General features: G+C 38.4%; 1 protein-coding gene across 1 annotated transcript in view; it reads left to right on the forward strand.

Annotated features, from left to right (window-relative positions):
- The first annotated feature begins 4,561 nt into the window (after positions 1 to 4,561).
- pik3c2a (phosphatidylinositol-4-phosphate 3-kinase, catalytic subunit type 2 alpha) overlaps positions 4,562 to 14,419 on the forward strand; it is a 43,200-nt gene continuing 33,342 nt past the window's right edge. The window contains exons 1-2 of the mRNA XM_088934619.1: positions 4,562 to 4,618; positions 11,787 to 12,984. Coding sequence (XP_088790745.1) covers positions 11,863 to 12,984 — 1,122 coding nt within the window. The 5' untranslated portion in view covers positions 4,562 to 4,618; positions 11,787 to 11,862. The remainder of the gene's footprint in view (positions 4,619 to 11,786; positions 12,985 to 14,419) is intronic.

Here is a 14,419-nt window from a genome sequence, read left to right on the forward strand (position 1 = left end):
CCTTCTGCTCACACACAAAGAGGCCCACATTCAAGTGTCCTTGCGCCAAAGAGGAAATCAAAGTGCAAAACAAAAATCTGATGCAAACTATGTCATACTACAGTTCAGAACGTTTTATGTTTATTCATTCATTTTCTAACCATTTCATTCAACTTTAGAGTTGCAGGGGAGCAGGAGCCTCTCCTGGCAAACAGTAGACACAAGGCAGGGTACACCTCGGATGGGACGTCATACCATCGCAGGGCACATACACCCACTCTCGCACTTAGGGCCAGTTTTCCCAGAAGCCAGTTAACCTACTAGTATGTGTTTGCACTCTGGGAGGAAACCTACGAGAACATGGAGAGAACATACAAACCGCACAGAAGGCTCCCTGGGTCCCCCAGCAATGCTAACCACTGCACCACAGTGCCACCTGTGCGTTATGTCACTGTATGATAATGAAATGCCTACATAATGCCATGATGCCAATCTCAAAAGCTCAGTTCTTTCTGTGTAGCCTCGCTACAGCATTCATGAGCACAGAGCATCTGTTTAGAAAGTTTAGGTCTGGCAAAAACAATGAGTACGGTTTTGACCTTGCTCAAAAGTGAAAATCAGCAATATGTTTTAACTGCTGAGCCTTCTTCAGGTATGTATAAAACATGAAGAAAGCCTAGCATTTTAAATGTTATGGAAAGTACTGTCCATAAGTGCTTCCCTAAGCAACAGGACAGCGCTTGAGCAGATCTGCCTTGAAGAATGAGGAGTCTAAAAACGTATGCGATCAACATATTTCAGTGGTTTGCCTTTAGTTTTCTTGACGTTTACTGTAACTAATCTTAGCCTTAGAAGTCTTCAATTTGAATTTATTCAGAATTTAAGTTCTGAATAAAATTAAGGAAACAATATGTTTTTTTTTAGTTTCACAAAATGGGACACCATAGGATGGATGTGAAAACTTTTGTAAAGCAGTGTAGCTGCCTTTAAATTGGGAGGTAAATGTACTGTATTGTATTGCATTGTTTCCAAGCCAAAGCTAGTGTTTCTACATAATGCTTTAGTGTGCCCAAGGGAGTGGCAATAGGCATGAGCCATCAGCACACATCAGTGCAAATGCTTCTTCTCATGCTAGAAAAAGGTATGCTTTGCACTTCAGGAAGCTGCACAGTGAGAAGACTGATTGTTTATTTAGTCATGATGGCATCCTGGAGATGTTTTGGAGCATACAATTATCATGCAGTGACACAATATGATCTGAACCGCAGTTTGATATAATTTGATTTTGATTCATGCTGGTTTTTCTCCATGATCTGCAGACTGAAGTCTTGGTGTGATTACGCAGTCGACATCTCAACAGTCGTCAATTTAAAAGGAAAATGTGAAGTGATCAGGCTCAACTTGTTTTCTAAGCAGTTTAGTAAACTTACGTTCTGTTGACAGGTGCTCAGGCACAACAGGGAATCAATGTACTAACCAACACAGGTCCTGATATCTTCATCTTTGTAAAGATCTGCTATGGATTGTGATGATTGCAGTGATGTGCATTTTAGTACTTTATTGATTATAGTTCAACACAGTGGTTTTTCTTTTCACAGCAAACTGTGATGACAGAGTACAGGAAAATCCCATTAACAGACCAAAATAAATGTCACTCTTTGCTTTCTTTAAAACCTCATTTGTGTCGCTGGAAATTTGTCAATAAACATTTTCTTCTTGAGCACTATTTATGACTTGTTCACTTTCATTCCACATTGAATTCTGTTCTCATTCTTGGAGCATGCTTTTAAGGAAGCTGAGGGCTGAGGGATTCACAACTTTTCCATAGTGGATGAGCTGTAAATCCAGAGAGTTTCTGGAAGCTGTGGGAAGCAAAAAATCCCAATGAAAATAATTCTGTGTAGAGTTGTATAAACAGTGTTTTCTTTCATTAATAAGATTGAAAGATATGCAATGATTTAGGATTATCAATAGCATATGCTCAGAAAAAGGACATTTAGCTTTTACTTTCTACAATGAAGTATTTTTTAACATGCAGTATCAAATATTTGGCTGTTTCAGTTTTCCGACACGATATCCGATTCTAGTTTTCACTAAACAGTGGAACTGTTGTGACCTGGTACAGAGACAAAGACAGACATGTGGATACAGTGGAATATATCTGAAATACATATGCATGAACACAAACAAAGGTAGTGTTCCCAAGCTGAGACAGCTAGACTGATTTATAAAGTTGAATTAATTGTTATTTAGGGTTAGAAAACAGAATGTAATTGCACTAGACCAGGAAAAAGACACTGGAAAAAGTACATATAAATATCCACTGTTTTCACATTCCAGACCAATCAGACCATTCTTCACAATCTTCACTCTATTTTCTATTTCCATTATGCTTTAAAGTGAGCATTGCTGCCCTCAGGCCATAAAACATTAGAATTTCACACCATTGCTCAACTTGTGTGCCCTAGCCACATTATCACAAACTAAATCTGAGATAAAATGTTTGATATCGAAACAAATCATCAGTTCTTTGGAATATGCTTGGAAAATGATCAGACTTGTTTTTCGAAGGAATACCAAGTTTTTTTTTTCTGTCAATTATCTGTTGTAATAATACAGAACACAATATCAATAGATACAGCTATATTCAATAAGATGAGATGAAATGTGTCAGTCCCTGTTATAGGTCCCCTTGGCAACGGAAGATGTTTCAAGATGTGATATGTCAGAAGGAGGGAAGCGGATGTCTTAGTTACTATGTATACTAAAGTGGCTTGAAGGCAAATACATAGTTAATTGGGTGCTAATCATTATTCAATATCCAGTGGAAAATGTCTTGACTAAAGGTAGCATCAATTAGCTTTTTATTGTAGAATCTGCTTAAAAATATGGTGATCTTGATCAAAGATATTCTAAGAGAAATGTGCTATTCTTTACAAAACTGAACAATAGATCTATCGTATAAAAAGCCTGATGCTAACTGAATGAAAAAGGAAAATCTTCAAGGCCTCATTTAAAGGTGAATGAGTAGTATATATAACTGTTGGGTTAACACACACTATATATTTCAAAATAAATCTTGGGAGAGCTGAGAAGAAACAGCACAAAGGTATTGTTCATCTAAGATTCATTACAGCTGTGAGGTGTCATGAGTCAATGAGAGAGTCCAGGCTTATTTTATTTGAGCTTCGTATATTTAAAAGATGTAGTTGCACTATCTATGCGAAACTTAAACATTCTATGTCCTGTTTTACAATACCCAGAATTGCCTCAATTAACCTCAGGCACAGTCTTTGAAATCTGACCAACTCTGTATGCATTTATCCCACAATTTCTGATATCTCGGTAATTATGACTAGAATGGCTGCAAGATAAGGCCTCAGTGACTTTGAAACAGCGGTAGTTGTTGGGGTGCATTTGGCAGGAGCTTCAGTGACCAGGCCAGCTTGCTGATCTTTCACGTGCAGCAGTGTCTAAGGTGATGTCAGATGATGCTCAGAGGGAGACGTCACCAGCAGAAGGCATAAGTGGGCAAAAGTGCATGATACAGAATTACAATCCCATGCATTCGTTCAAAGTGCGAGGCAAAACAGACAAGCAGCTGCAGATCAGTTGATTACAAACCTCACCCAGCAGCGAGAGCAGCCAGTCTCATTCAAAACTCCGCGTAATGGGACACCACAGTCGGGCTGTAGGGAACAAGCCGCTCATCGTACTTGACATTGTATGTTTGTGAGTCCAGTGGTGCAAAGATCACAAGTAATTGACTACCAAGCAGTGGAGAACTGTGATATGGTCAGATGAATCATCTTTCACCATGTTCTTGACAAATGGCCAAGTGCAAATGTGGCACCAACCAAAAGACTTCTACAGCCCTGAGTGCTTAGTTCCAGCAGTGAAGGGTTCTGATATTTCTTTAATGTGGTGGGGCATATTTTATTAACACGGTTTGGGTCTACTTATTCCTTTAGAAGGTAAGGACGAAGCTAATTTCTCCTTAATGGTGCCGAATGGTCATCTTCACATCTTTCAGGATGACAATGAATGCAGAATTCCAGATGCTGGGTGTCTCTATGCTATGGCACATACAGGTTCAACACCATATTGTGACTTTACATTAGTGGGTTTTTTTTTGTCTACCATCTGTAACTGTTTTTTATTCATTTTCAGATTTCTTTTTAAAAACCTGATCTAGTATCTTTGTTGGTTGTTCTGACAGTGATAGATCAACCACTTAGGTGCTACAGTATCAACCGGATCATATCAGCTACCTATACATATTCCTGACATACAGTATTTCACATACGTATTTCCTTTTTTTGTCGTTTTTGACAATGTGCATGAACGGGATTGGAAGGCTTCCCCTGCTGTACATATATCCTCATAATTGTGTCAGAGAACTAGAATACTACAAAAATGATCGTTTTCCTGAAATCATTACCTGATTTGCTGAAAGCTACAAAGATACACTTTGACTCTGCATTCTCTAATCTGGTCAGAGGGCGGCACTGTTGCGGTTGGTACGAGCAAACTGCACTACAGCCTCGACTCTGAGACAGGAACTGACGTCGTGTCTCTGGTTGGATGGATACGGTTCCAGCAGCAGGAAAATGGCTACATCGTTCGCTCACTCTGTAAGGTGGGAAATGTTTATTATTTCTTAAAACCGTGCAATGCAGCAGTTAGGACAGCCAATTCAGTGTGATTTGTTCATGAGGACCAGTAAGCTTGGTGGTGTTTCGGACGTGTCCGAGCCTTTTCTTTGTTGAATTTCACTTTGTTGGCAGGTTGCTGTGTTGATAGTTTTAAATTATTCAATCAGTGTAGGATAAAGTTCAGGAGCCTGGGTATCCTTTGACTAAAGGAGCTAGGAAGCAAGTGCTCTTTATTGATATTTCAAAAATGTGTTTCACGGACCAAAATGATTTCTCATCTCTAGCAATAGTGTAAATAGTAGGGATTTTTTCTAGTTTAGTCCGTATAAGCGAGTAATATACTGTTGAATGTTTAGCCTCCATAAAATAAAGATTAATGAGCTTTGGGTAAAAAAAAAACACTTTCGTTTCCCTTCCTGGCATTGTGAACGTTATTTCTTTACATATGTCGGTGCTCTTAACATAAGACGCCGTTCACAAAGTGAAGTAATAAAAAAAACTTTCAAAACTACTCTTATTTTGCATTGGTTGTATTCGTCTATCCCCTCTCTTGCACAATAATCAATGAAAAAAAGTCGCATTAACTTAGGTGTTTTTATATACTGTACGTACTGTAGCCCTGAAGTGGATCTCATTGTAGACTTGTAATATCTTTGGATACTTGATAGCGTTAATTACCCTTTGAAAATTTGTTTCGATGCGCAAGTTTTTTGTACCGTTGTGAAATTGCCCGTGTATTACATGTGATGCTTTAGTTTAATTGTAAGATTCTTGACTTCTTGACAACATTTTCTCATTTGTGTCTTCCGAATTTAGGAGAACTGTGCATCAGTGATTAGTAATAAGTCCATTTGATTTTTCATCTGAGCAGTGTTCACTTCCTGAACTCCCTTTTACAGTGTGACATTAATCGTTTTTTTGTTTACATTTGAAGTATAAAAGATAGCATTTTGCATATTCTAGTCCTAGTTTTACAAAATCCCCAAAACGTCTTTAATGTCAAAATGATTTGCCTATCACGCTTGGGGGTTATTGTGAAATTAATGGTAATCGCTGCTCTCTATTACTAATAGTATTAGTAATGTAAAATCCCACACATTCTGTTTAAGACGAAGCAAGTAGCCTACATGGCGGGATGCACTTGTCTCCAAGGCAGTGAAGATCACAGTCAGATGAGATTTCTGTTTTGTGTGCTAATAGTGAAACAAAATACTGTATTCAAGAGAAAAGGCTTGTGTAACTGTGCAATCAGTGCTTTAGAGATCTTCAAATTTTTCACAGTAAGAAAAAAAAAGAGATCTGGCAGCTGAGACTAAAACTTGCAGTCCAGTGCTCGGTGATGTTTGTTGGAGTACTTTTCTGAAGATGATGTGGTTATAAAGGGACCTGAGAGGAGAGAGAAAAATGACAAGCTGCAAAGATATGTGTTCAATGTGTACCTTAACCTTGGTGGTGCACCATTAACTCCTTTATTTGCTGCAAAGCTCGTGATATCAATAAGGGCTTGTCATTCCAGTGCTGAATCCAAGGCCGTTTCATCAGGCATTATGTAGTTGGCAGTTCAAGTTCAAACATTGTACAGGATTCTGTGACGTTTTCATGGAAAACTAATTTCGTAGACTGAACCATAATTGTTTTTCAAAAAGAAAATATATGGGGTAAATAATTATAAAAATACAGGGACAATTTGTTGAAGTAGTTTAATGTGCTACAGTTGTTACTAAATTGTTTTTTTTAATATAATTGCCTATTTGGGAATAACTTTAGGGTAAGGTGATGTATCTACAGTATTTGATATTCCTATTTATGTTGAGTGTTACTGGGTTCCTGCCGGGGCTGTTTTCTCATGACTTCCATTGGCAGACTGTCCCTTCTTACTGTCTTTCTCTTTCACACCTCCAAGCCTGGCTCTTACCTCTATGCCAGCTCAGCTCAGTGTCAGTCTCCTGAGAACTGCCTAAATTAGTCAACTCCTAAAACTCATGCTGGGCTGAGCAGGTCAGAGATTGAGAAGTTCTTCAGTTGGATTGTCATTTAGGAGTGCACTACAATTAAATCTCGAATTGGGCCTTAACATCTCTTATTAAGCTTTCGTTATGTGCTTTTTTGCATTTCTGAATTGTTTTTCATTTTAATGTTTAATTCTGTAAGCAGTGATGGAACAACAGGAACTTTAAGGTAATCATGTTTCGGTATTTGGGATGCAGATTACATTTCGTCAAAGATAGAACTGAATGTGAAGCCTATTATGTTAATCAGAAAAGTTTAATTTACTGTTTGTAGTGTTGGGGTTTATTGGTGATTATCTTGATGTTTACAGCCAATATTCTTAATGTTTTATGTTTTAATTCAAATTTTCTACTCGTAGCAACTTATTTCATCACTTCCTGAGCTCCAAATTGCTGTTCTGTGACAAGCTACTATCTTTAAAAAAAACAACAACAATTCTGTGGAAAGTTCTGTGTGAGTCCATGCTGCATTGTCTTTGATATTGGGTCCGGCCAAAATATTGCAACCAGCAAAAAAAAGCTTTAGCTTGAACAACTTCCAACATACCACAGCTGCCTTGTTTCTTTACTGGGACATGGGGACTTGAGAACAAGTTATTTTTTGACATATAAATAACCAAACATAAGTTAAATACAGAACTGTAAATGATGCAGCAACATTTTCACTTCGGGCAAAGATGTTGACGAGCGAAGGCTATTTCTGTTTAGTGTGGGAATAACACACACTCCTTGGAGGCAATACATTCAATGTAATGAATGTTGTGTAAAACTTTGTGTTAAATGCTGGAAGATTGGTCATCACCACTTCCCTTTTTACAGTTCACTGTTTAGAGGCACCTCATGTTGCAAAACCCTGTTGTAAAAATCAAATTCTGCAGTACTATTGGTTTGTTTTCAGGGGGCATATCCTGCCAGTGCTTATCTAAGAATGCTTTGTAATCTGTGAAAACAGCAGGAAGTTCAGCCTGACAATCTTCAAATTAACAAAGCTTTCTCGAAGCCAAGCACCGCACAAATAAATCTTTAAACTCGCAGGACATGAATTAGTTATTCATTTCTCTCCTCAAGATACAGTTGTACTTTGATCTGCTGTACACTGGTGTGCTAGGTGTAATGCTTTTTATATCCAATGGACACCAGACCGCCAAAGTCTTCCAGGGATTTGTTCCAAACACTACTAATGTTTACAATTAGAATACATTAATAATGAGCTGGCCATTATCAGTCCTTCAGGTAAGAGCTCTGCAGGATTTATTCTGCATTTTAAATCATCAACTACAGAGTTTTTTAAAAAAAATTAAATTTGTTCAATAAAACCCAGAGTCTAACTACAGTAAACACGAGTCATTCATTGGCACATATAGCAGAAGCACTATGGCTCTTGAGAACAGGAGGATCCTTAAACTCCCCTTGAGAACTCTTTATACCGTTTTATAAAAAAAACATTCTTTAGTGTAGACCTACAAAGAGGCAGCTTACACCTGATGGAGGCTCCATGCCTAAAATATTGTGATTTTTTTTCTTCCTTCTTGTACTGATGCAATGTGGAATTAACCTCTGCTTGGTACTTGAAATTGAATCACGTTTTGTTATCAGTAAGAATTGTTGAATACACGAATCATATTTTTACATTCAGAAGACTCTTTTTAGTTTCCCTGTCTTACTGGCAGGTTTCATGCTCAGATATTTTTCCTTTTTAGGGCTTTCACAAAAATGCCCGCCTTTTCAGTCATGGCCTTGAATGACTGTCTTGTGTTGTTGTAACTTTTGATCTTTGTAACTTGGGAAGGAAAGGGAAATCTTGAAATAGACTTTTATTTTTTCTATACATGAAAATCCTAACTGGGAAAGAATTTTGGTACATTGAAAAATATTTCAATAAAGCAGATAATCACAGTACAGCACAGATTGTGTCTTTATGACTGGCATGATTTCCTTTTTTCAGTGGAAGTAGCTGAACACCATCTATGTTTTCTAGCAATAAAAATTAAAATATTTTCTTCATAGGAAAAAGTTACTAGTTCTCCCTGCTGGCATAGTGGGTTGGCAGGGTTGAACATCTTGCCCTTACTAACCCTCAGCTCACTGAGTGTACTGTGCCAGTCTGTTTCCCATTTGCTCAATTTACCTTATTGTTTAAATAATATTAGGAGACTAGGATGTTCTTATGTTGGGTTAGTAGGAAAGGATCTGATCTTTTCTAACAGGCTCTGATATGAATTTGGACACAGAAGCGCTAAACTCTTCCTCCATTTTTTTGTAGCTTTGTGTAATATTCAAAAAGATAAGCATTACAATTAGGGACTGAACTTTTCACACTTCATTTCTGATCACATGGTGCCTCTTTGGGAATAGTTTTGAGATGATTCAGCCTCTTGTTTAAATGGGCAAAAAGCTGTTAATTGTAAAACAAGTTCAGGTATTTAAATTCATTCCTTGTCTGAGCATCTTGTTTTCTTTTGCTTCGTCATTCCATCACAGGCAAAAGGTTGCTTATCCCCAAACATGTTTAACTTACATGCCATTCTAGTCCTTCTGTAATTTAGTTTTTTATAGCATCTTACTAGCTATTGTAGTTCTGTTATGTGGGAGTTGAAGGCAAGATTGCCTGACCAGTACTCACTGATCAGTAAGGGGATACAGTGATTCACATTTTTAAAAGATTTTAAACTCAATGAATCATTTTGATGCCCTAACAGAAAATACTTAGGTCTAATAATTCAGTCATGAAGAGATTAAGTTTATAACTCTTAAACCAAAATGTGCAAGCTCAAAATATTAATAATATCAGTACTGAGTGATCCACATTTTGTCAAGGACAAGTAAGATTCTTAAAAAAATATTTGAGTGCACGTTAATGTGGCCCATGCTTCAACTTCTAAAGAAAAATTAAATAGCACATTAGCCTGTTATGCATTTAATATACAGTACTGTACCACAGCTGGTAACCATACTGTTCCTTGGTTATTTCTAGCTTAGCTGATAAGGCTGTTAAAATGCATGCTATGAGCTGTAGATAGTTCTATCAAAAGAGACCTGTCTGGCTGCCTTAAATGTTAAATTGTTATGGCTTTGTTTTGTACATAGTCGCATGTTTGACTCACAAAAGAGTTAAGGGAAGAAAATGAGGATGTGATCTTCTGCAAAGTTCAATCGTAGCATGAGAATGCTCACATAAAGAACAAGTGACAGTATTGTTAGAACTGTTGTTAGGAGGAACCGTTCTGTGGGTCTTTAAAAGCTGAGCAACTTGCTGCCTGAAGAAAATCGCTCTGGTACATGCAGTGTAATACAAAATGACCTTTGTGGTTACAGGATCCCAGACTGAAACTACTGGTATGTGCTTGTATTTTACAGACCTGTGATGAAGAACTTTTATGTGATTTAATTCTTGTCCATTTTTCTGCAGTTAGATAATTATGCTCATCCTCTTATTTTTTTGCAACACTAGAAATTACTTAAGTTTCCTTTTTGTACTATTTAATTCTTGTGAAAGGTGAAAATGTCTATATTAAGCTTTTTCTCAGAGTTTCCTGTGTAAAATCCTAGACTTTTGTAAATGTACTGTATGAGGTTGCATGTGTGAGTGTTCCTTTCTTACAAGAACACTACTAGGCTATATTGTAGACTTAAACTGCATAAAAACATGCACATATATTGACTGAAGAATATGAACACATTTAAGAGTCGTTCTTAATCTCATATTTTCCAACATCCCTTTTGTTTAGGTTCTTAGTTTAAGCTGCAGGAGGTGGTTTACATAAAGGGAGGGGAATTTAGTGTCATGATATACAGTAGCTGGTGTTGAATTGTGGGTATTAGTTTTTCTTCTTGTAAACCTAAACTGTCTTTCTGCTACATCTTAATTATAACTTACATGATGAGTACTTTGTGTATAAAAAATGTTAAATACAAACTTGTAAAGCCTTTTAACAGGCACACTGAGAATTCTGGAATGCATCTAAAGAAATCCATGCTGAAAACAGAGTATTGAATTATTTTTTTTCAAATTGCTAAGCCAATTTTATTTTAATTGGAGTGAGTGAGTGACTCTTTGCCATCTTGTACTTAATCTGAAAATGTGCTAGAACATTTGTAAAAATGCATATCTATACACTTTTATTACACGTTTTATCATTTTTCATGTGAATACTGCTTTGGTAGAATGATGGATTAGTAAAAATACTATGCAAACATCTTTTCCACATTACATTTGTCATTTCGTATCAGGTTTCGTATCGTATCATTTATATCAATTATTCAGATTGAATTGATATAAAATTGCCGACGCGTTGTTAAACTCTATCGCACCAGACCAAATATTCTGTTGACAGATATTTGTACATTTGTATTTATAGTGTTTTTTGTACATTGTAACTGATAGCTAAGCATCTAGTCGCAATGAAGAGCTCAGTAAAACTGTCACATATCAGCTGTTTTAGGTTCTGAGGTTTTAAGGATGTGAGAATTGAAATTTGACCTACAGTACAGTGTACGTCCCAATGGATTAATTGTGAGCTTTCATTTTTCTGTTTTGGACTAGGGATAGAAATTCTATATTTTTCTGTTTCACCTGTGGAGAAAAAAACCTTGTGATTCGTGATCTGCATTTATTTAAAGCCTTTCTTGTATTTTGCTCCAGATTAATTCTGTAATGTGCAAAAAATTCTCTCTCTGAGGTCTGTAAGTGCCTGCCTGAAAAACTGTTTTTTTTCTGGGCATTTTGAAAGTCTCTGTGGAACCATGGTTTGAAAGTTCAGTTGCTATCAAACTGAATTGCCTTTGATCCCTTTGAGTCCTCATAGAATATACCCTTGTGGTTTGCTGGGATCCATCACTCTTTCACTCTGTGCTGATGCTACTGTAGACACTGTGCAGCTCCCAATGTGAGAGGAGGTTTATGGCAAAGACAGTCCTCATCCCGCCAAAACTAGTAGGAGTTAGAAGCCAGTGGGATAATTGTCAGTTCAAACTTGGCATGGTATGAGATAATAGCAGTCAATTCCATATTTTATACAAATAAGAAGCATTCTGATAGCATCGGTAGTTAGATAAGGGAATCTTTCTTTTTGGATGGAACTTTATAAGCCTGTTTTGACTTCTGTGGCCTGACGTTAACTTGCTTTTCTGTTGTTGGTTTCAGAATCTTGAACGGAGTCCATTAAGAAACCATCCACAGCAGCACTGCGCTTTATTCATGGCACCTGTTAGTTGACACAATGGCCCAGATATCCAGTAGCAATGGGTTCCAGCAGAGTCTGTCCACCTCACCCGGGGCAAACAGGCCAAAGAATGTTGTTGGGAAGGAGGAGGCCCTGCAGATGGAAGCAGACGCTTTAGCCAAGTTGCAGGAGAAAAGGGCTGCATTCACAGTTGCTGCTAAGGCCTGTAATAGTGCAAGCCAGAAAGCATCTTCCACGCACAGGCCAGAGAAGGACCTCATCGTCTTCCCCGAGTCAGAGGCCAAGAAACAGTCGGAGAGAGATAAATTTCAGGACATTGACGTGGAGAAGCTCACAAACAAGGAACTGGAGAAGCTGTTATTGGATGACAGCTTTGGTAAAAACAGTAAAGAATCCAGGCCTTTGACTTTACCAGGAGCGAGTGGGTTGAGTTCCTCATTTTCAGGTCGGCCTTTCAGCCCCTCTCCATTCCACGCTGGTCAGTGGACTCCTGGGCTCTCGCATCCCGCAAACTCGCCTCTGCCTGGTCCCGTCATTCAGTCCTCCATTTTCCCTTCCGCGCCTTTCCCTAAACAAGTGTGCTCTTTCCAGAATGGTTTTAACCCAGGGATGCCTGCTTTCAGGGCCACTGAGCCGCTGTATCTTGGCCTGTCGGCTCAGCCCCACTACATGGCCTTCCCTGTCCAACCTGCAGCATCTTTGCACTCAGCAGGGGTTATGCCTATGTACCAACCAGCTGTAACTCCAGAGATGGCAAAGCTGTTTGACAAAATAGCCAGCACCTCAGAATACTTGAAAAATGGGAAATCCACCAGCACAGACTTGGAATTTGCCACCGTCAAGTCCATAGCTCCGAAACCCCTGTCCTCGGAATGCACAAACATTAGTAAATTTGAGTGGCTCGATCTGGACCCTCTTAGCAAACCAAGGACAGAGACTGCAGAGGCCCCTAGGAGTAAGGAAGGAGCTGGGAGTTCAGAGCCAAGCGTAGCCGGTGACCCCTGGGATGCTGTGCTTCAAGATGAGGGCCCGGCTGAGCTCTGGAGCAGCTCCCCAACAGCCACTGCTCAGCCCAGCAGGCCTGCTGTTGCCACTATCACCAGGAGCCACTCCCTAAATATTCCACCTAAAACTTTCCAACAGGGCCAGACCACACAGGTACAGTTTACAGTTTACTGTCTTTAGACATTACTGTATATCAACAATGTAGGCTCCGTGTGACTTTGTCAGTTCAGCGGTTATTCTTCAACACAAAGAATCGGGAACTATTAATGTAATGACTGCTTCCTTACAGGGTAGGAAACCTGGAGATACAGCACACAAATGTTGAAATCTGTAGCAATTTTTTTTTAAAATCAAATAATGTCTTTATGTCCTGTATCTCAGTAGTTTTAAGCTGAATGGTCTACCAGTATGAGAATTGTAAGAACCTGAGAAACGTTTTAAACGAGAGTAGGCCTGTCCTTATTTGCTAGTTGCTAAGTGATCCAAGAATCTCATCCAGCTGCTGCTTGAAAGAATCCTGAGTGTCAGCATTTTTACTACTTACTCATTTTCGGAGCAATGTTTTACAACTTTCATCAAGTGTCATTGCTTTTTTGAAGCCTGCTAGCCCCCTGCCAGTGTCTGTTAGCTGTATCTTTTCACCTTGTCTTCAACTGCTCTAATTTTACAGGCCCTATCAAAGGGTATGGCTGATACAGGAATTAAAGTGATAAATATGTAATGCGGTATTGATTGGTATTAATGAGGAAAGTAGTGTAAAGAGAACCAAAGTACATCAGAGCCTTTCACAGTTCCATTTGTACTGTTTCGAGTACATCTTTCCTCATTTGCCTAGTTCTGCAGCGCAGTCATACCCTTGCAGAAAAGCTGATTTCCTGGCAAAAAACATTTTGTATGAATGAGGACCAGGGCGTGTATTTTTCCCAGAAAACACATTTCCTGCTGCATTGTGCGGTTTTCCTTCATATCAGGAGAATTCCATTGTGCAGTGTCTCAATTCTCAAGTACAGAGGTAGTCAGAACTTAAGTCTGACTTTACTGCTTGAATAGGTATAAATACCTATGTCTGTTTTATTCATTTAATCTGAAGGCTTGTGAATTTCTTGCTCAGACGTCTTGCTGATTCCTGTTGTGCAATTCAGACATGAACAATAGATTTAGGAAATTGAAATTTGAAGACTTGTTTTAACATTTAAGGTTCAGTCAGTTTTTTTAAAAAGAGGAAAAAATGAAATGTTTTTGCATATTAATTTAGTTTTGGTAACACAGAGCTCATCTGTATGTGCCTTATGGTTTTATGATCCTTTTATTCAGATGTTCATGTTCACTGATAACTGATTAATCACATTACTAGCGCACTTTACTAGATTACTAGTGCACTTTCAGGTTTCCCCAAACACCTCACAGAACTGTAACCCTTAACCTCACAGAGCTTTTGTTCAGTTGCGTCATATGTTAAAAGGAAGACATGCTCTGCCATGAAAGTTCAGAAATGAATTGCCCTGCATATCCTAAGTACAGACTATTGCCATGAACAAGTCCATATGGGCTTCTGTATCGGTACAGCTCTTATCAGATCACAGGCTAT

This window comes from Atractosteus spatula, chromosome 16 (genome assembly GCF_055471065.1).
Source record: "Atractosteus spatula isolate fAtrSpa1 chromosome 16, fAtrSpa1.hap1, whole genome shotgun sequence".
NCBI classification, from domain to species: domain Eukaryota; kingdom Metazoa; phylum Chordata; class Actinopteri; order Semionotiformes; family Lepisosteidae; genus Atractosteus; species Atractosteus spatula.